Source organism: Salarias fasciatus, chromosome 15 (assembly GCF_902148845.1).
Source record: "Salarias fasciatus chromosome 15, fSalaFa1.1, whole genome shotgun sequence".
In the NCBI taxonomy this organism is placed as follows: Eukaryota; Metazoa; Chordata; class Actinopteri; order Blenniiformes; family Blenniidae; genus Salarias; species Salarias fasciatus.
The window spans coordinates 16,025,896-16,047,245 of NC_043759.1; the positions used below are offsets into that span (position 1 = coordinate 16,025,896).

General features: G+C 43.0%; 2 protein-coding genes across 6 annotated transcripts in view; both read right to left on the reverse strand.

Annotated features, from left to right (window-relative positions):
• Positions 1-606: 606 nt before the first annotated feature.
• efhc1 (EF-hand domain (C-terminal) containing 1) lies at positions 607-3,956 on the reverse strand. Its single transcript, XM_030110830.1, has 10 exons — positions 3,873-3,956; positions 3,010-3,213; positions 2,643-2,930; positions 2,399-2,548; positions 1,996-2,170; positions 1,650-1,873; positions 1,413-1,553; positions 989-1,199; positions 741-893; positions 607-647 (listed from the first exon to the last, which is right to left on the reverse strand). Exons 1-10 carry the CDS (start codon positions 3,936-3,938, stop codon positions 607-609), a joined length of 1,653 nt encoding a protein of 550 aa, XP_029966690.1. The 5' UTR covers positions 3,939-3,956.
• Positions 3,957-4,518: 562 nt separating this feature from the next.
• Positions 4,519-21,350, reverse strand: part of eva1aa (eva-1 homolog A, regulator of programmed cell death a) — a 59,806-nt gene continuing 42,974 nt past the window's right edge. For 3 of the 5 annotated variants that reach the window (XM_030110663.1, XM_030110666.1, XM_030110667.1), the window contains 3 exons: positions 9,893-10,027; positions 6,864-7,040; positions 4,519-6,464 (listed from right to left, as the gene is read on the reverse strand). In XM_030110663.1, the coding sequence (XP_029966523.1) occupies positions 6,085-6,464; positions 6,864-7,040; positions 9,893-10,027 (692 nt within the window). In that variant the 3' untranslated portion in view covers positions 4,519-6,084. Of the gene's footprint in view, positions 6,465-6,863; positions 7,041-7,133; positions 7,567-9,000; positions 9,150-9,892; positions 10,028-21,350 lie in introns of those variants that run through there. The other 2 variants (XM_030110665.1, XM_030110664.1) reach the window with 2 other exon arrangements.

Here is a 21,350-nt window from a genome sequence, read left to right on the forward strand (position 1 = left end):
CATTTATTCTTATCATATCAGTATTTTTTTTTTTTTTTTTTTAATACATCCACGCATCCTGCTATCCCATCCTAAAGGCACACTATTGTATGCAGAGTGATTTAAAAGTAAAGTGAACTCGGTGCACACAGCGCGTGTGTGTCTGCGTTGAATGTGTCGAAGCATATCCTCAAACAAAAGTACTGTATCGGTTGTAGTGTTGTCAGATATTGCAGCTCTTGCCATTGAGCCAGCTTTGCTTGTTTTCTATACTGGTCCATTCTGAAGCTGAATCGTTACTGATGATATGAGCTTACTGTCTGAAAATTGTACATTTGTCACTGGTCACTTAACAGATACGCATCAAGTATGCACGTTGGATATTACAGCATGCCATTCCATGTCTTTTTGTTGTTTTTTTTTTTCCATTTTATTTTTTGATTCCTTTATTAAAAAAACATGCAATTTTCAATAATGTGCCTGGTTTATAAAACACTGCAAGCTGTGGGAAAACAAGTAGTTGTGGAATAGAAATAAGCGTAACTGACACTGCAGAGGCTGTTCGTGTTGAAAGACAAATTGAAAAATAAGGTGATTTGCTCCACAAGAATTTATTCACCATTGTAATCACAGGACTGGCTTTTCGTCGTGAGATGGTTCTGCAAGATCTGACAAAGAGAGGACAGAAATATCTGCATGAGTACTTTAACAGTTTGTAGAAGATAAGTGACATTGACAGGATGAAAAGTTATTATTTTTACCGGTTTGGTCAGCTGGCTGCTTGTTCGCCGTCCCCTCATCCAGCTTTTGCCGTATAGAATCCAGAGTCTGGGAGGGGATCTGATCCCAGACGGACTCCAGGTATGTGAGAACATAGCGGTCAGCGTCGGTCAACACGAAGCGGTGGCTGAAAACTAACGGATATCAAATGTGTTACAGTCCCTTATCAGAACACAAAGAATTCTAGATGTCAATACATCACGCTCACTATAAGCTATGAACGTCTTACCCTCCACAATGGCTCCGATGGCGAAGTCCGCAGGCGAGTAGTACTCTGGGTTTTCCACCGTGGAGCCAGGTTTGGGGACACGAGTCTTTTTTAAGAACTTGCCACCAAAGAAACAGAGGCTGGAGGACTTTTCAAAAATACTGATCATGTCATCTGAAAGGTAGTATGAGAGTATGAAACGGCGGCTTTCATCCTCGGGGTGTGGGGATTCCTGCGAGGTGAGACAGAAATATGTTTTCTTGTTTCTATCTGTAGATTGAGTTAAGTTTTGAGTCACTAAAGAAACTTCATCCTACATTGAGATAGAAATTGAGAAATGAGGTTTAGACTCGAGGATTTTATCTTACTTTACAGTAATGGAGTGGTACAAGTCGATCTGTATAGCAAGTTTATCAAAAAGGCAATGAAATTGGAAATATCTCACCAGCCGGGCACTGTAGCGCAGCACCTGGTTTTGTTTTTCCAGCTTCTTTAATGGATTGATTTTGGGAGGCTTCGGGTTCAGAAACAAACAATTCTGAAGTGAGTCTTCAAGAGAACCGAAACCATTGTAGGGAGGAACCTCCTGTAAATATGTGAAGGGAAGAAATTAGTGACGATTAAAAAAAAACAAACGCAAAACTACAGAGAATTTTGCACAAAATAAATCTCAATATTTCACCTTCTTCCTGTCCTGAACAACATCAGATTTCTTTGGAATCTCAACCGATTTCATCTCCATGTCTGGGTGGTTCTTCTGGTAGTATTCTCTGGTAAAGCCATCGCACTGGTACAGCGTGAAGCTTCGACCAAGCAGATTTATCGTTTGACCCAGCTGGAAGTCTTTGGGGGAATAATACTCCACCTCTTCATCTGACACCTCCATCACACAGATGGGGAAGTTCTCTGAAAAGAACCATTTTTAATAGTAGAAAAGTGCAATAAAAGGAAAAACCAATCCCAGAATTTGTTGTGTTAAAAAGAAAACTGAAGGTTTGATTGTTTTTTCCTGAAACATTAAATCACACCTTTTTTGATTTGCTTGGGTATCTTCAGTCTGTGCAGCAGAACAGGGAAAGGATCGTCACTGCTGCCTGGCTCCTGGACGTTTGTGATTTCTACTGTGTCATCAACCAGGTAGTAGTGGATTTTAACAAACCGGGTCTCATCAGCATCATCAAACAGAGCAAAGAAACGTAAGACCTGCAAAGACAAAGGTTGCATTTAGACAAAGAGCAGAACTGGCATTACTGTCAACATCAAATGACAACAACAATATTTATTAGGTTTTGAAACTTGAGGTAGAGGCTCTAAAATATTATTGAAATCTTATAGATTGTTTGTACTAGATTGGTTTTTATAAAATCTGATGTGTGAGGACACTAAAAGCATCCAAGTGACTGAGTTTGGAATTAGTGGCATGTTCTTCACCTTGCCATCCATATTGAGGAACTGGTACAGCTTGTCCAATTTGGAGGGAGTGCTGTACGGCGGCTGAGGCTTCTGGTGATCTTTGCTGTGAGAATCTACCGGCATCGGCTCCGGGTCGTTCACAAGTATGCCCTCACTTTCCATGAACTCCTGATCATGAGAGAGAGACACAAGTGGATACATATTCCAACAAGAGAAGAGGTTCTTCAACGGAATAAATATTTAAGCCAGGCCAGTGTTGTACCTTTGTGAATGCATCACATTGTGTGATGTGGTATTTGACCCCATAAACATCCAGGTCCATTCTGAGGTTGAGGTCTTTCCACTTGTAATACTCCCCACGGTCATTTTTAGGAAAACGCTGGCGTTTGATGCGTTTTCCCTGCTGCGTCCCGGAGTTCTGCACTCTGGGCTCAAAGATGCACATGCTGTCATCCACTAGGTAGTAGTAGATGACCACAGGGCGCACGCACTGCCCCACCTCTGGAGAATCCAACACGTCCTCCACAAAGTATGCATAGTAACGCAGCACCTAAAACACAGCGAATGAAGGACATTATTGTGGTTGTGGATTACCCCACATTTTCCTTTACGTCTGGGTGTCACTGGACCTTCTTGTCCAGGGTGACGTGGGCTGGAATGAAGGCTTTATGCAGCTTCTGGTCGGCGGGTCCATAAGTAAGGTCAGTGATGTCCTGATGGGTCAGATGATACTCTGATAAAAGACTGTCCTGCGCAGGGCGAACACTGGCTCGATGGGGCAGAGCGTAGCCATTCTTATAGCCCAGTGTCTGGCTCCGATGAAATGCTGACTTCTGGAGAAAGAGATCATTTAAGAGGAAACAAATGAGCAAAGTTGAATCCAGTAAAAAAAAAAAAAAAAAAAAAAAAAAGGGAAACTGGATACGTTCCCCCCCCCCAAAAAAAAAAAAAAAATAAAATCAAGTAATGTATAAACCACCAGTGAACAAATTTAATTACAACAAAAAATACCAATTTTAATCCTTCTCTGGGTGGTATGTCGTTGCCATGCCAACGTTATTAAGTGGAGAAAGTTACCATCCCAGTTCCAGTTGCTTATATTTATTACCTTATGGCTAAAATAGAGAATTATATCTAGTGTAACACTAAAAATAATGTTCAGATTGATGATATTATAAGTGTAACTCAAAGTTTGCTGATAAAAATAAATTTATTACAATATTATTAATTTAATAACTGATGTGTAAGTTTCACATTCACAAATGCAGATTGGCAAATGTAAACCCAAATTTTAAGTTCTTTATTGAATATAAGAACACATAACAATAAGTTAAACACACAAAAAAGTCTCAAAAGAACAATGTCACCCTCTGCTCTCCTTTGTACCAAATGTTGCTTTTATTCAAAGTTAAGCAAAAACTCTGGAGTTATAACTTCTAGCATAGTCGAGAATGGCATTCAAAACGTTAACGTTCAAACTTGACGTACTTACCGACACGTCCCGGAATGAGTATCCTGGTAAAAACGGTATTCCGTGGTTGTTGAAATTGTAGGTCATTTTCGATCCCAAATTGAATAGAAAGAGTAGTATATGTTCCCAAATTCTTCTCCCGGGTAGTTTTTTCTTCTTCTCTTATTTAGCGGTACCGTTTCTTTTCTGTGTAAAGCTGCTTCACGACCCACAGTGAGTTTATGGTCTCCATGGCAACGGCAGGACAAAAGCGATTTGATACATTTCATGAAAATTAAGTTCCGATCCAAAAAAAAAAAAAAAGTGAACACATTTTAACAAATAAACGAACACGTGCAGTCATGAAACAGGTTTTCTTATTAATATCAGTAGTATTGTCCTTGTGATCTTTGAATCTTGTTGAGGTCTAACATCACCACCAGGGGGCGACCTCCGCCAATAAAGCTCGCTGATGCAGTTGCCCAGGCTTTTAAATGGATAAAAGAATAAAAAATATATACATATACTTCATTAATCCCTGAGGAAAATGACTTAATACGTACATTGATACTTATGTAAGTCATGCACCATCTGCAGTATCAAACTGTTAACTGAACAAAGCTGCATCACATACAAAACACCAAACTCAAGGATGGGAGTCAGCTTTTTGTTTTTTTGTTTTTTTGAACAGTTTATTCCAAGCACAGAAGTCATATTTTGGTCTTGTGTAACCAGTAATTGGCACTTTATATACCTTTTTTTTTCTTAAAAAAAAAAAAAATATGCAGAGTGGTGGTCTTGAGGAGGAACCTATTATATCCTGTGTACAATATATTTAAACTCTCGTTCATAAAAATACAGAGCTTTCTGATGAAAACTGGTTATTGTTATGCTTGTATCCAGAGAAGCACAAACAAGTCTGGATTAACAATAGCTTATATCAATAAACTGGCAGCATGATCTCAGAGACACAGGTCATATGTCTGTTGTGAAGTTTTTTTTTTGCAGTGCCATTTCCTTCTTCAGATGGACATGAACATCTGTTTAGCACTGATACATTTGAAATAAGGGCATAGTTGGCACGAGATGTGAAAACAACACAATCTTTTGTGAGCAATGACCAGAAAAAAAAAAAAAAGATTCTAGCAAAAACTACTGGTACAAAGTTGGCATATTCTGGTACATCATACTTTACATCTGGGGAAATGGCAAGTGCAATGTTCAACAGAAACATTCAGATTTGTACAATGCTCCACTTCAGCAAAGCAACAGTCATGACCATGAGGGAAATATTTACGATGAGGAAAAAAAAAAAAAAACGCAAAATTTCCAATTAATAAATAGTTTGACCAGTTAGACACACTAGCTGTAATCTTGAAGTTAAACAAACTGCATCAAAAGATAAGTTTAAGCCACTAAGACCTCTTTGAGGCTCTTTATATGATAGCTAATTCTTTTCAGGAAACGCTGACAAAGCTGTTCAAATGGGCTGATCCCCTTCTTAGGAAGCAAATACATCAACCAAACACAAACACTAGGATTGCATCCCTGAGGTGCCGGACAACCTTCGCCAAGTATAAAAATATCTCATAATAAACCATACTTGAGAACAAAAAAAATACACAACATCAATAAACTATTAAATATTATAAAATATATTTCATAAGGGTCGCGATAAGTCCCCCCACGATATCTTTTGGTTTTGACATAGCTCAAAAAGGCAGTGTGGTTTATTCACTGGAAAGATTGTCTTCCACTGTCCCGTCGCGAATGAACTTGCTCTGCACTCTGTTAATGTTCACACTGGAATACTGGAGGGTACTGAGCGGAAAGTCTCTTCCGGCTGCCCTGCGTTCTGCGTGAAACAGGCCACCCGAGGCCCTGGTCCTTCGGTCACCATGTAGTTCCTGCAGGCCCGTTTCGATCGCATAAATCCTCACTTCAAAAAAAAAAAAAAAGGCCTGCTGAGGTCTGGGGCAAGGCAACGTAGCCTTTCAACCGCTCACTTCCGGGAGTGAGTGCCGGCAGAAAGGTGAGCTTAGAAAGCGGAGTGGGAGCTTCTTCTCCTGTGAGCGGGGTATCGCTAATGACACCCGGAGGAATAAGCAAACCGGTTCAGTCTGCAAAGCCTTCCACTCTTCTCCTCAGGGCGGACAGTCGTCGGCGAAGCGTCTCTTTCTGCGTCCAGCTCAAGTTCATCATAAAATTCGGTTTTAAGACTAGTGAGCCCTTTATGGACGCTCCTCAGCAGGCTTTAGTAATACCGATTGAGACTCCGTGTCCCTGGTATGTCGGGCTGCCCGTTCATCCAGATTTCCCGAATAATCCGCTCCCTCTCCTCCAGCCGCTGCGCTCTCTCCAGCTCCTCCGCCGACGTGAACACGTTCATGTTAAGCGTGCGCTCGAAGCGCCGGTGCCTCCGGGCCGACAGGTCCGAGGTGGTGTCCCAGTCCGAGTCCGAGTCGCTGGAGTCGGAGGACGAGTCGGCGGGGCGCGCTCGCTTCTTGGCGGGAGGCCGCTGCCGGGGCTGGCAGTCGGTGCGACAGGAGATCTGGACCACCAGGGCGAAGAGGGTGAGGAAGAGCCCCAAACACACGCCGCAGACGAAGAAGAGCGCAGCCCTCTCTGGGTGGTCTGTAGCAGAGGAGGACAGAACATGAAAATGAGGAAGGGAAGTGCTACGCTCAGTTGATTTCCGACACAAAACATTTAATCTGACCTTCATTTATCTTCCTTGCACTGGTAATTCACTTCCTTTGCTTGTCCTTTTGGTTTAGTAATGACATCTAAAAAACCCTGATGCACCTGCAATGTTCTGCAATGTTTCCTGTCATCTTCAGAAACTGAATCTGAATCTCCTCTTCTTATTGAAATGACATTTTTCAACTGAAAAACAATACCAAAGGCCACACGGCTGAGTAGTGAGAACTTCTGCCTCTTTACAGGAATACCAGGACAGGACTGGAGACCTGCCTTCACCCAGAGGTGGTAGCATTTATACACGTGATCGAGAGCCACGCTGGGCCGTCCGACCTGATATGTAGGTGTACGCTGCCAGCGCGTTGCTGATGAGGGCCATGTTGGCGCCGGAGGTGGAGTTGATGATGGGATTGACCTCCGGGAGCCGCGCTGGACGTTCACCTCCTCCCTCGCTTCCTGTTTCTGAAGACTTCTCCTCGTTTGGGTTGGTCTCCCTAACCTTTTTCTTATCTGTACAAAAACAAAAAAAAACATAAAGGTTAAGCAGTTTAAGACACATTTAAATGTAATGAGAAACTCTCTCAGACACGTGTTTATATTCACCATTTTTAAAAGCTTTTACAATACGGGCGCACTGAGATCCCAGCCAGGGAGTCTTGGCCACATCTCCAGTCAGGTTATGACGGTGTTGTTTGGATTTACAGTGAAGCTGGAGTGTATCGTCTGAGGTTACGTGACGACACCAGTGAGAACAGTGAGTCACTGACGGCCTCTGAGCAGCTGGCTGCAGATCCTCTCCCGTAAAGAGGAGCATGGTGTGTGAGACGCAGACATGTTCTGTGGAACCGAGTGACTCAGAAGACAACCAAACATCCGTTTCTGTTATGTTCATTCTGACTCAGGTCGTTTGGAAACAGAAAACCACATGGCCTGAGTTTGCATGTTGGGATTCTGAAGAGTTTTTAAATTGCTGCCAGTGAGAGTTCTATTTTTAGACGGAACAACTACTTCCTTCTTGTCGATTTCCCCCCCGCCCCCCATCACCTGTAGTTTCATTCTTGCATTTCCGAGTGTGCAAACAATGAGAAGCCAGACACATAATATCAATTTCTGTTTTTAAATGAAAAATCCAAGATACAAAAATACATTCAGAGGAGTGACCTCAGGCTTAGAGGTCTGAGTGAGTGTGGAGATATTCAGACGTTTCTGTCAATGTTAAGTATGTTTTGTTGAACCGTCACCCGCACCGCTGACCTCTAATTGCAGAGTCCCCGTGGTGCGTCAGGCTCTCTTTATCTAATAAATGCAGTTTAGACGGGAATTGCTGACGGAGGACGTAAATGTTTCCACCTGGATGTACTGTTCTACAGCTCGGCAAATATTCACCGGCGGGCTTTTGTGACACATGAATTACCAGTCAATAGAAAACAGTTTCAATTGTGTCACTTCACTGCCATGAACTGAGGTGTGTTCTGAGAAGAAAGAGGAGGATTTGGGTACTTTTGGGTATAATACGTGATACAGGAAAAAAGGATGAAAAATGACTTCACTGGAAAAATACAGAAATACTTGAATATGCCAAATAATCTGTGGGAAGAGAAGTTCCTAAATGCCACAGTGAGTAAGTAGCATTTGGGACCCGAGATGGAAGTAATAACACGCCAAAATCCTGCGGTCGATAACTTGAATCTTTTGTTTTGAGCTGAGTCTGACAAAATGATCCCGATCTGCCAAACAGGGTTTAAAGGCACACAGATTTGTTTAAAATCTGAGACAAGATCAAAGTTCACAAAGACATAAAATAAGTCCTCTAGCTGAAATCAATATTCAACTTTATATGACGGTGTTCATTTAAAATCCTTGGCAGAAAGATTTGACTTGCTGTAAGCCACTTCTACTGAAGTATATTAACAGAGGGAGAAAATACAGTGTTGAAGAATTTAATACTACATGTGATCATCACTTTATGAAATGTTAGTGAATTCCAGTATAAAATTATTTAGGATTTTTTTTCTTTATCGCTCCCAAATATCAAAATAGGTCGATTTTGACCTGAGCAGGATGTGAGGGTTAAAATAAACACTGAACTGAGGAAAACTGACTCCTATTCATCTGAAAATAACATGAGCCTAATAAATAAATATCAACTGTGCCATAAGATTTAATCCATTCAAACAATTTGTGCTTACAGTGTCACTTTTCTGTTAATCTCACTGAATTCTTTCCAGCTGAGAGATCACGTTGTCCCATGTACATGAATATCAAAACACATTGATTTGCAGATTTAAATGCACCAAGAATGTCATCTGATTTGATTTAGACTCCGATGTTGCCGTTTGTGACGTGCACACCACTTTAACGAGGAGCTGGCACTTTTCTTTGCAAAGAATCCCTCTCTTTGTTCAGACTAAGATCAGAAAGAGACGAGCACAAAGTGCTTCTGTGTGTGACGTGGCGGCGTTTCTCCTACCTTTCCTGTCGGCGTTTCCCTCAAAACACAGTTTGAAAAGCGACATACGCCGATTTCACACAAAAGGCATGCACACACACACACACACACACACGCCGCAACAATGGGAAGCAGTAATCCAATGTGCCATTCACATGGACTCTGATCAGATCATAAACTCGAGTTGCACCACCTTCATTGTGCTTTCTGTTATATAGGTCCAATCTCATCAGACAGATATGTAAACACGTCGTGTATGGCTTTCACAGTCTCCTTCTTCTGTTTGCTATCACACAATCAAACCGGAGGAAAAGCAGGTTCTTCCAGGCCGACTGTGTTAAAGGCTGTTAAAGGCCGGCGCACGGAAGTGAAGCCATTCATGCATCGGACGCCGTCAATGCTGGGGCACACATCTTCTGTTGTCTCCCCCCTCGGAACTCCTCATTCATTCATCTATCTTCCTAATCACGGTGCCGGTAGCTGAGCAGAATAATTATGGTGCTGGATGCGGGCCACCATCCTTCATGAATGACTTTTTGTTGGAGTTTCTTTCCTCGCTGGCGTCTCTGTTTTCATTCCTTCATTTAATTGTTGTTGTTCTGTCTACTACTTCCTTCTTCCTCCCACAGTATTTGGGAGTGTAGTGCACTCACTGCATCTTGCAAAACCTTTTCTTTCATAAATGCTCTAAAGCAATAGTTTTATGTTTCATAGCAGATGGAAACACTTGAACTTGTATGACTTTCAATATGCGTACATATGCGGCCTGGTTTGAGACTTGAATTATGGATGCCCTTGGTCGCTGGGAGGCCCCAAGACTGTTTAGTGTTAACTGCTCTCTGTGGGGGGCCCATGAGTGTGTGTGTGTGTGTGTGTGTGTGTATAAGCTTAGATGTTTGTCATTTCTGCTCACCTGGAACAGCGTCGGGCCTTTTGACTGAGCTCCCCTCCGGAGGGCCGTCTCCCACTATGTTGGGGTCATGGGTGCTGGGTGGCGGGTGGTACACAGGTGGTCGGGGGCCCTGCTCCTGCAACAGCTTCTTTGGAACTTTGAAGAAAAGAAGGGATGAAGACAGCAAGGTTAGTGTTAAAGGAAATAATAATAATAATTTAAAAAAAATGCAGGTATTTATTATGCAATTCATTACAGTATTTTTCTGGACACCTGAACTACAAAGCTCTTTCATCAGTGCCTCTTGTGCTCCGTTTCTGGAAACAGCTTTAGTCATTTCAGTTCATTAGCAGACGACTGCAGCTCTGTTGAACAGAGCTTGGAAAAACATGGCAGTGATTCATTTGTTCTAATGCGCAGAGAGTCATATTTTATATTTCACAGAGGACGTTGCTGACCACGATTAAAAGAAAAGCAATGCATTTTATCAGCATTAAATAAAAGCAGAAACACTGATGGGAGGCTAAACCCAGTAGACGGCTGCAGTCAGCGTCATGGCAGTGATTCACATACTCCCCCTGACCTTGCACGCCGATTCCCAAAAGCGAAGCTGCTCCCACCTCCTCAGCCCCCAACCTAACGGCGTCCTGTGAGTCAGGGAGTCTGCCCTCCTCCTCCCAGACGCAAAAACCCACGCAGCGGAGCGCGGCTCCATACATTCCTGCCTGCTCACATGCGGTTTTTGGAGGCGGGGCCACGCTCCGGTCACCGTGCTCATCTGCCCCGTCTGATGGGTGGTGGTTTCCAGCTCAGCCGGTGACTGCCCATCCAGCTGTTTCTCTCTCCCTCTCTCTCTTTCTTTTTTCTATTTTCAATAGTCTGGACAAACAAAACAGGCCATCGGGGGGATATCTGCCTCCAGGTTTTGCTGACATCGGTGGTCGTGCGAGTTCATTTCAGTTCAGACAGCTCCATTTATGCCATTCATGTGTAGATTCATTCCATAAAGTCAGTCAACGGCAGAAATAATCTGTCAAGGAAACACACTGAAGCGTGGGGCAGAGGGAAATGTCAAAACGCTGCAAGTAGCCAATGTATACAAGTCACAGAGCAAGATGGAAGAAGATAAGATGAATACAAATCAGGTAAAAACAAAACAAGAAAATGTAAAAACAGTAAAAAAAAAAAAAAAAAAAGGCAGTAATTCTTTTGAGGGGAAATTGGGGTAAAAAAAAAAAAAAACTTGTTTAGAAACCAATGAATAAACATACTGATCAAATATCCAGACATTTTTTGGCACTGTTCCAAAAGCCAATCAAAGCACAGGAAGGAGAAATACAGACCACGCTCCCCCCATTTCCACTACCGCCTGTCTCCTGGACGCATTACAAGCTTTTTCCAATTGTAAGCACTGATGAAATGATTGCGCCGGGGCATTTAACCACTGACATTTACAGGTTTACGCTCAGAAGTTCTGACAGAGCGGACTGAGAGGAAACCTTGGTTAGAGGGGCTTTTCTTGGGGCGATGTTGCAGCGGTCATGTAGTTTGCGGACAGACAACTGGGTCAGTATTACATCTGACTCAAAAGCACGTCACATGGAAAACACTTAACAGCGGTTTGTGAGGAGGCTGCGGAGGACATCTTATTTCATTTTTATGATATTCTGAGTCTAAACTAGCCGTCTCAGCAATTATATAATCATGTAGCACACGTAAAGGAATCGAAACACAATTGCAAAGCTTTCAAAGTCAAGTTTTATGAGAGCGATCTGTTTTTTCTATACTTTGAGAACCTTAAGCTGAGCGTCGACACTGGGAGAATTTTTTTGGAGCCAAGTTTGAAGTGAGAAATGAACGTGAGACAAAATGTTGAGGTGAAGACGTGTTTTAGGGTCGGCGTTATGGTTAGGGTTGAGCAGTTATGGCTCAATTGAGAGTAAGTCAGCAGGAAATGAACGGACAGCGGAAGGCCCTGTAAGGCCTTAGAAACCCAGCATGTGGGTCTGTGTGTTATTTTAACGAAAACAGCGATGTAAGCAGGATGAAAGCTTGCGATGCTATCATACTGGAGAAAAGTGCAGAGCCAATCAGGTTCACATGCGCTCGGAGAAGCTTGAGCAGTAAACCACTTCTATTCTTTCTTCCAGTCTGCCATTCACTACCCTGCATAACACGGTGAGAGCGGAACTCCTCATATATGTAGTGCGAGGCGAGTTGCATATTATAAAAACATATATAGTTGCATTTAAATACCTTTCTGTAATTGCATCATCCCCTGTGGCAAACCACACCAATCTGTCGGCTGGAAAGGTTAAAGCACCATGAATCTGAAACCAGGTTTTACCCGGGTCTGGTTGGCTCAAGCTAAATAAACACAGGCCCCCAGATGAGGGGGTAGAAACTGCTGCAAACCGAAGAAATGGGATTTGGCCTGGCAGCTCCCCCCCCCCTGTTCTTCATCACCGTCCTGACACACTAATCACGGGGTCCTACTACCCCCCCCCACTGCCACGCTGCCACCATCTTAGCGCCACGCCCTGATTACAGCTCTCTGATTGGTCCTAATTGGCTGCACATGTGGCCCAGGGTCACAGCTGAGAGATGTGACATTCGCATTCCTTCACAGTTAAAGGACTTATAATTGACACACGGCTGGAAAATGAAAGCAAGCGCAGGCTGGCATAAAACAACACTCAGATCAGTCCCTTTACCGTGCAACACCGCTAGCATTTTGGGGTTTTCTTAAATTTTGCAAAGTACAATATAGTACATAGATGACTGCTTTTCTAAAAATAATTAAAACCTCTGGAATAAACGACCCACAAACCACACTTCAGGAGCCAGGCATTTAAGACTGAACCAGTAAAACAGTGGAAGAAGAGTGCAAGGGAGCGAAACCCAAGCACATAAATCACACTCCGCAGCATGCATTATAATGACACGGCCACATAAACACAGGACAAACGACTCCGAGGAGTTCTTAAATATAACTGTACTGAGTGGAGCTGCGCCAGAGTGCGGACCTCTCAGAGCCCCGGATCGCCACAGGGCGCGAAGATACGAGGCGGGAAAGAGTGCCCATAACAATGGCCTGTGTTTACACTGGCAGAGCCCGGCTTTGTTTTTACTGGGCTCTGCAGGCTGGAGTCTGTGTGCATGTCTGTACGTGTCTGTGTTTGCGGGCCATGTGCTGACCAACGCAGAACACAGCCGGGACAAAGCCCCGTAAGCCAAAGGGGATATAATGAAATATTAAACCGCGCAAAATCGGAGAGGAGATCAGACCTCAGTCAATAATTTGGAAACGCTTTGGCCTTTAAGATATACATGGGCATCTGCTGAGAAGTAAACATTTTGGATATTGTTTTAAAGCTTTTCCTGATGCTCGGATCGCTTTGGCTCGGTGACATTTTGCACTAAATAGACACAGCCTGATCTAAAGTAGTTTCTCTGAGCTGTTTTAAAGGGGTAAACTGCACTGCAATTCTTCCTTTTTCTGGGCGAAGCATCATTTAAAAGTGATATGTAGCTCGATTAAAGTCTGGCTTAAATATTTGAGAAACTGTGTCCGTGCATTTGATATGGGTTGCAGCTCATTTATAGCTGGATAAAGGCATTCATTATTCAAAGTGGATTCATCCTGGAGCTGTCATAAAGTAAATAAACAAGCTTGAATGAGAAAATATAAAACACGATGGAAATATATTTTCCTTAAATGGCTCGTTTCAGAAAAAGTCCATTGAAACAATGTGTGGGCTTACGTGTGTGTGTGTGTGTGTGTGTGTGTGTGTGTGTGTGTGTGTGTGTGTGTGTGTGTGTGTGTGTGTGTGTGTGTGTGTGTGTGTGTGGAGGAAGCCTAAGCAGAAGCGTCTGGTTTCAATCAACCAGTGCCTACTTAATCCACAACATTAAAGTGCTGGTGGAGACTCAACATTCATTTGATACGCTAAAAAAAAAAAAAAAAAAAGCAGTGCCTCAAAAATTAAATCAATGTTTAGAGACACTTAGACTCACTTCTTTGGGTTTTTTCCCTCCCATTTGGTTTTGGATGTTTTGTTTTTTTTAATTTTATTTTCCAAACAGATAAGCACAAACACACACACACACACACACACACACACACACACAAAACTATTTTTCACCGGGGTAATGGCACGCCTGCAGAAGAACATGCAAGGTGAACAGGGCAGAAGCTGAAGGTGTTGAGGCTGCATTCCTCTTTTCACTCCCTCTTTCTTTTCTCTCCATCCCCCAGCGTAACACTCTAACAGTATCCAGCTGACAGCAGCGTATTTGAATTGTGTGGGTGCATGTCAGTGTGTGTGTGTGTGTGTGTTTGGGATGTGTTATTACATTGATGTTTATCCACCTCCTAAATGAATGCACTGCCTCGACCTCACACTATGTCCTGCTGTAAGCGTGGCAAACAGTGTGTGTGTGTGTCACAGGCATCATTAACACACTTGCATACAAAGTGTATCAGGTTGAGCTACTTCTATATTTCTGATATTGCTCCATTTCAACTGATGATTCCATTTGCACCAACTTTACGAGAGTTTTACCCAAAAGCTCATCTCTACTCAACCCAAATCAACTCATGAGAGTCAATGAGAGTCGACTAAACTCCAAAAGTCTTAGTTATACTCTGACAGTATTCTATAATACAAAGCATGTAAGCAGCCACGCTGCCTCGGAGCGGCTATGTAAACTTAAGACATAGCTGGATGGTGACATAGTAGAAAAACATCCAAGGTTTGGGTCGTGGCGGTCGGGATTACATTCCACACTGTGAGTGAGTGGAAGCAGTCAGCCCCCTCCTCCCTCCCACCATGTCTCAGTCAGCCCCCCCGACTTTCCCCACATTCAGCTGCAGAGCGTAAGAAATTTACTTTAATGCAGAACACACAACCCCTCTGCTGCGAGACACCCGCAAATGCAAATGTGAGCGCAGCCACACGCAGATACAGACGCCACAGCGCGAGCCCTGAACGTGGCCACTCTCACTTCACCACAGCTACCAATTAAAACTCCAAAATCCCAGCTGTTTTGGCCGTTTAAACCCTCCTCTTACACACCACAAGTGGGCACGTGCACACACACACACACACGCACGCACACACCGAGCTGGCGTCATTAACATGGGTGCATGACAGAAATAGATGATCTGTTGACAGTGTGGGGTCATAACAATCATCGAGATAATCACTCGGTTGTGGTACTCCCCCTTCGGACCCCCCACAAACACACACACACAAACACACACACAGGCCTGATTTTATGACTTCAGCACTGATAATATCGACAACCTCGTACGGTTGGCATCAAGCAGACAAGCTGCCACATTCATGGCATACTCCTCTTACTGTAACATATTCTGCATTCTCCTCTCCGGCGTGTCCCTGAGCCGTCTATTTTCTTCCCAGCACTCCTGTGTACGTATATATAACAAGCCACATTTCTCAACACTGTGACTGTGGAATCCGTTCTAACTATATCATTAAATTATCCCCATTGTTTACAAGAATTCACAGCCATGCACGACCTTGTGTGTTTTCAAACTGGAGCTGCCTACAAAGCTTGAACGCTGGAACGTCCACATCTATTGTAGCGCGATCAGGGAGAGGCTTCGTTGTTATCTGATGCTCCGCCGGATCAACGTGGGTGTGACCGACGTTGAATACAGAGCCGTCGTCGGGACGCAGAGCTGCTGAACTCATCAAACGCAGACAGAGACGCAGATTTACCGCCACTGATGCGGAGCGCAGAGAGGACAAACGGTTGCAGGACTCGACCAGTAAGGCAACGCCGAACAAGCATGTTCCAACATATGTCAAGGCTAATCTAAACAATGGTGCTATCTTTAGCTCAAGGCAACAACTGTTCACTCAGGGCAGTTAATAAAATCAACGCTTGGCAACATTACAGCTATCTGAGACCCGAGGACTGCCTGGCATTTTGATGAAGGATTAATCCTGATAAAAGTAGCGCTTTTCTGAATGCGCCCTCATATACAGGTGGATTTACTCTACTGTGGTGTGTAGGGTCAGGTCCTTGTCATTTAGTGACACTTTCAAAGGCTGCTACGAACGCTGGCAGAGTTTCATTAGAGCGCTTGGATCATCTTCCGAGAGTTGATTATCTGAAAGGGATGGGTTCATCTTTTTTGAAAGACATAATCTAAAGTCTAAAGTTTTGGTTTACACTTTTCAGGTTTATACAGATGGAATTTTCTTTGCTTTGTGGGCACAGTTCCCTTCTGAAAGCATTAAAAATAATCACTGAATTAGGAAAAAACAGTCCTGCTCTGCTTCCAGGAACACTGATTGAAATCCCAGCCCGAATCAGCAAAATCATTTCTGAAGCTGTTTTCACTCCTGGTTGTGGTGAGATCTCAGCTTGTACATATACAGCTATGATAATCTCACCTGCACTGTATTTCACACAACCACACATATATACTGACAGTTCAGAGCCACCAGTTAGACCAAGCATGCATTTGAATTGTGGGAGGAAATCAGGGCAGATGGAGAAGAAACCCACAGACGTCATAGAGAGAACATGCAAACTTCAGGGAGTGTAGCGCCGTCAGAGCTGGGATTTCTGAACAAGGAGCCTTCATTGACTTCAGTCACGACTGACATTTACTTTGTTAAAGTATGGATAAAATATAAAACGCAAGATTTTCAGTGAATAAAGTCTGAGTGATGTGAGTCGTGGTATTGTTTGGTGTATCTGAATGGCGTTCTTTCAAAACTGAACTGAAGCAGGGGCTGAAAAAGACAAAAGCCCAAAAGTTTTAGAAGGAATACCGCCGGTTCACAATAACCCAGGACAGGCTCTGCTTCACTCTGCTGACCCTCAGAGGATCCTCTGAGGCTCACCGGGGTCGGCACAGAACATGCTGAATGGGTCTCTTTGATAAAACTAACTCCATTAAAAAAGGTTATTAGGAGCAGCGCAGACAAAGATCGGGTGTTTCTGACAGTAGTGAAGACCTCCCTGGGGTGGTCAGTGTGACTCTGATCTCTTCTCTTTTTTTGTAGATAAATGCTCTATGAGTTATGGTTATGAGAAGTCCACATGCCAGATCCTGTCAGTGGTGGCTGGATGGTAGTATAGAAAGTAAAATAAATGTCTGAAAATCGTGCAAAATCCAACTGTGTTTCATATTTACAGTGGAGGCTATGGCGGGTTCAGGCAGTGTGACTGCAGAGTGTGCAGATAATGAAACGGTGTGACCTCAGTCGCATGCACTGTTCAAACCATTGTGATAACATTCTGATTTTTCAGTAAACACCAGAAAGGAGTAGATTAGATTAAAAGCCATTGTCCAAAACAATCAAGGAAAATGTCCGTACCAGTGAAGGTCTGCAGAGTTTCCTTCACCATCTGTGTGTCATTATGCGCTCTATGATTTCATGAAGTGATTCTAACTCAGATCTCTTCTTGATCATTCTGGTAAAACACTACCACCTGCCTCATGCAGCAGCTGCCTATCATCTGCACTCTCGTGCCCTGTCATTGTCAGGCAGTTAAACAAACCCAAACTGAGAGTAGAATCGTAACCAACAGTATTCAGTCAGTAACGCGTTACTGTAATCAACAGACAATCAGCGATACTTCAGGCATCATCATGTTCAAACTGCAATGTGGGAGTCAGCTCAAAGAGAACGGGAGGACTATTTTTTTTCTCTCTCCATGTGTTGACAGAGAGCTGAGGCCATATTAGTGGTCAGGCTTGGACAGAGATGATAACACTGAGGCTCGGGTCAGCCTGAGTCTGTCAGCAGACTGATCACAACAGCTGGACATGGCATAAACACGCTCTGTTTAGTCTACTGTGAAAATGTTGAACTTCACCTATACACCTCGTATGACCGCTTCAGACGTCTTGAAGCCCTTCACGCCGTCACACTCACACACACATTGCACTCACACGGCCGGTATGGAAGGTGCTCAACCTCCACCGCGAGCAGCTTGGAGTTCACCGTCCTTTAGGACACTTGGATCCAACGACTAATCTTAAGATTGGAAGTTAACCTGCTCTACCAACTGAAGCATCAATGCTGCTCTTTTAAAAGTCAATATCATGGAAATCCAAGAAATAAGTGGTCTCTGACTTTTCTGTGCAGAGTTTGCATGTTCTCCATGGGCATGAATGGACTTTGTTTCAGGCGACTCCAGCTTCCTGGCCACTGATGTGATGTGAAACTTATCCAGCATTTACCTCAAGCTACCCATTGACACCTGGAATAGACTCCAGTGACAAAGCAGGTATAAAAGATGTGATACTGAATTTTGCTCCTTCACAAACTTTCTTCAATCAAAGCGCAGTTTGAGAAATAACTGAAAATACAGCTGAATCATTGCGTGGTGCTGGAGCCGATAAACAGCTGCTATACTGAGCACAAAGTGTCTTCCTTATATATTCACTCTGGTACAGTTTAATGTGTAATCTCAGCTGAGTTTGTCTGCATTTCGTGTAACTCCCAGAGTGTGTCTCGTCTCCGCCTCCCCCCGTCTACCCAGCAAGGCTGTTAAAACAGCCTGAGCCGCGGCGGAGGCAGATGCATGTCCTCAGGGTGAAGAGCCGAGAGAGTCCAGCAGAGAGGGGAGTGATCGACACAGACGCAGCCAGAGACACTTTTACAGCAGTCTTTAAAATAAACACCTGCTCTCGGGTCTGAAGAGCCTGGTGGACATCATAGTCGGGTGAGGAATACATCTGCGCCAGACGTCTGAGCCATATGTATGCTATTAGATAAGGAAAGAGAGTTAATGCGCTTACATTACGCATTATCTCTAGAGTCAGAGGGTCTAAAACCAGACATTTTGCACACATAACTCAAAAGCAGAACTTTAAAAAGTTGCTTATCCAACTCATAAATGTGTCACACTGACAGTGATTAAACTATTACGAACAATATATCTATATGCTGTATATTGAAGGTGGTGAGACTTGAGGGCATTCAGGTGACAAGCAGGGGGGTGGGGTGGGAGGTGTTTTAGGCTTGAACAGATCTATTTTGCAGAAATGATTGAAAATTCTACATATTATATGTTTTCACACTGAATAATTATGTTGTTATAGTTTAATAGAATCCAACTTGCAGCGATAGCAGCACTGTTGGGCTTCTTAAGCAGTGGAGATGGTTTTATGTGAGCAATATTTTGAATTATGGTAGTGGACTGGTTATTGGGCAGGTTTTCAGTGATTGTTTGGCTGGTTTTGTCTTTCAGACCTGGGAACTCTTATGAGTTTTGCTTTTATTGCACGTGGATGCCAACAGCCATTAACAATAATACCTTATTATGTGAAAACAATAGAAAACCTAGCATTGCACTAGATATTACTACTTTGCATGAGCTGTTCTAAATATTCAACAGACTCTGTGGATCCACTGTAAAGTCATCAGGTTAGATAAAGACATCTGGATTCAATAAATGTAGTTTGCACAACTTCTTTAGACACAGTCAGACTTTGTCTTAAACTTCATTAAAGAAAATTCAGTTTTAGAGAATATTTACCTTCCCTTCAATAAAAATAAGAGCAATAATAGTGATCGGTATTATATTTTAATGTGCGTGTGTGACATACCTTCTTATTATACATATTACACTCATTATGATGAGTATGAGAGGTTTTATCACAAAATTACAAAAACTGAGACAAGTATGAGAAGTTTCATATGATAATATGATGTATAAACATTTTTTGCGCTTGGCTGTAATTGACAGCTTCATCATTTTAAAATTAATGTTAAAAATGTTGGTCAGAGAAGTAAAATATAGAACTTGACCTGTGGTACCAAGCATTAGGAAAAGATAACTCGCAGTTTAACGGCAATCAGCTCCTTGTTTCAGATGAGAAGACCTGTCTCCGGAACAGTGTCTCCCTTCCAGCTCGGCTGTAAATCTTTCCGGTGCCAAACAGCTGTGAAAATCTTCTGACAGTGAGTGGACTGCTGCTTGCGGGACGAGGAAATGCAACTGGATATGGGACGCTTGTTGATTCTGACAACGCCTCGCTGCAGGGGGTTTAGTGCCGACTTGACGAAAGGCAGATGTACGTGAGAATTCACCGACAGACGGGTCAACGTTTGACACTGTAACTCTCAAACACACACACTAGTGCGTGCACACATACACACACGCAACACAGGACTCTTTACCAGGCCCTTTTGCTCAAGCGTGACCGAATATTAGAGGAAACATGAGTGGGAGGACTGGAAAGATAACATGAGAAGTGAAGGATTTTCTGAAGACTTGTATGGATGAATTGTTTAAACTATACATAACTAATGTGAAAACATATGTGTAATTTCGGATACAGAAGGAAAATGTATGAGAAGACAGTTCAGAGGGTAATGAAACACTTTTTTCTAAAAGACCAGCTTGCATTTCTGCAAAACAGAGAATTATTCTCAAATTATCAAAACAATTTTTAAAACACAGTTCTAATACCTTTACATATGCAGAGAAGTTGGAACCGACTTTGGAGAGTTGCAGAGATGCCAGTATTCCAAAGTCAAGAGTTCTGATTGGAAGGATTCTTGGGTGAAGGAGGACCACCCATGAATTAATCAAAACTGCCCTTTATAGGGCAACTGTCATGTTGGAGGGCAGCAGGCATTAATAGACAAATGGAAGAGTGGAAATCACACCTCCCAACACACAGACCATGTGTTTCTTATAGTATTTACAATCACACCCAACCTAATAGCAGAAAAAAAGAGAATCTGTTTCTGTCAGTAACATACAGAAGTCTTGCAATGTATTAAAAACATTGTGTCTCTGGATTGGTCAAGGCTGCTGCAGGCCTGGATCGTCTGGTTCCACCAAACACAAACTTGAACCTCTGGTTTTGCTTGAGCTGACAGACGTCTTAATGCGTGTCGATTAAAAACAAACACTCCGGGAGTGAAACGTCCAGCTTTTCATTGTGAGCCTAGGGGTGGAAAATCCCCACTAGACGGAGTCAGACAGGGGAAAGCGAGTGAAAAATGGCAGGACAACATATAACTGATGATGCTACTGAACTGAATTGAAATGTATTAATAATCTCAGAGGGAAATTCTCAAATGGGCCGATAAGATGTTGACTCATTTTTTGCAGTTACCAATACCATTTTAAGTGTGAAATCAATACAGCAGTGTCCAGGATGGCCAAAAAAGAATGCATTACCACGTCATATCAGCCACCGAGAAGATTCTATTTGAACCCATGATATCGTGTCGATAGTTCCAGGTCGGGTAAAGTGCGTCTGCAATATCACACTTGGATCACATGCAGCCACATGGGCCAGCTAGTACCAACATAAATGACTGGGCGTATTAGTATAGAAGCTAATCGTAAACCCTGCTATTGAACACGCACGCACACACACACCTCAAGAGAAGTTGAACCCAATCGGGCACTGGTGTCGAGTTTCAGACAGGAAACAGATGGCCTGTTGGAAGAAGGAGGCAAGAGAGAA

Excerpts from the sequence above, each read along its gene's own strand:
- efhc1 (XM_030110830.1), bottom strand. The coding sequence starts at position 3,938 with ATGACCTACAATTTCAACAACCACGGAATACCGTTTTTACCAGGATAC. Across the intron at positions 1,874-1,995 it reads ACCCAAGCAAATCAAAAAAG|AGAACTTCCCCATCTGTGTG; the intron begins GTGTGATTTAAT and ends GGTTCTTTTCAG. Across the intron at positions 1,200-1,412 it reads TGCGCTACAGTGCCCGGCTG|GAATCCCCACACCCCGAGGA; the intron begins GTGAGATATTTC and ends CTCACCTCGCAG.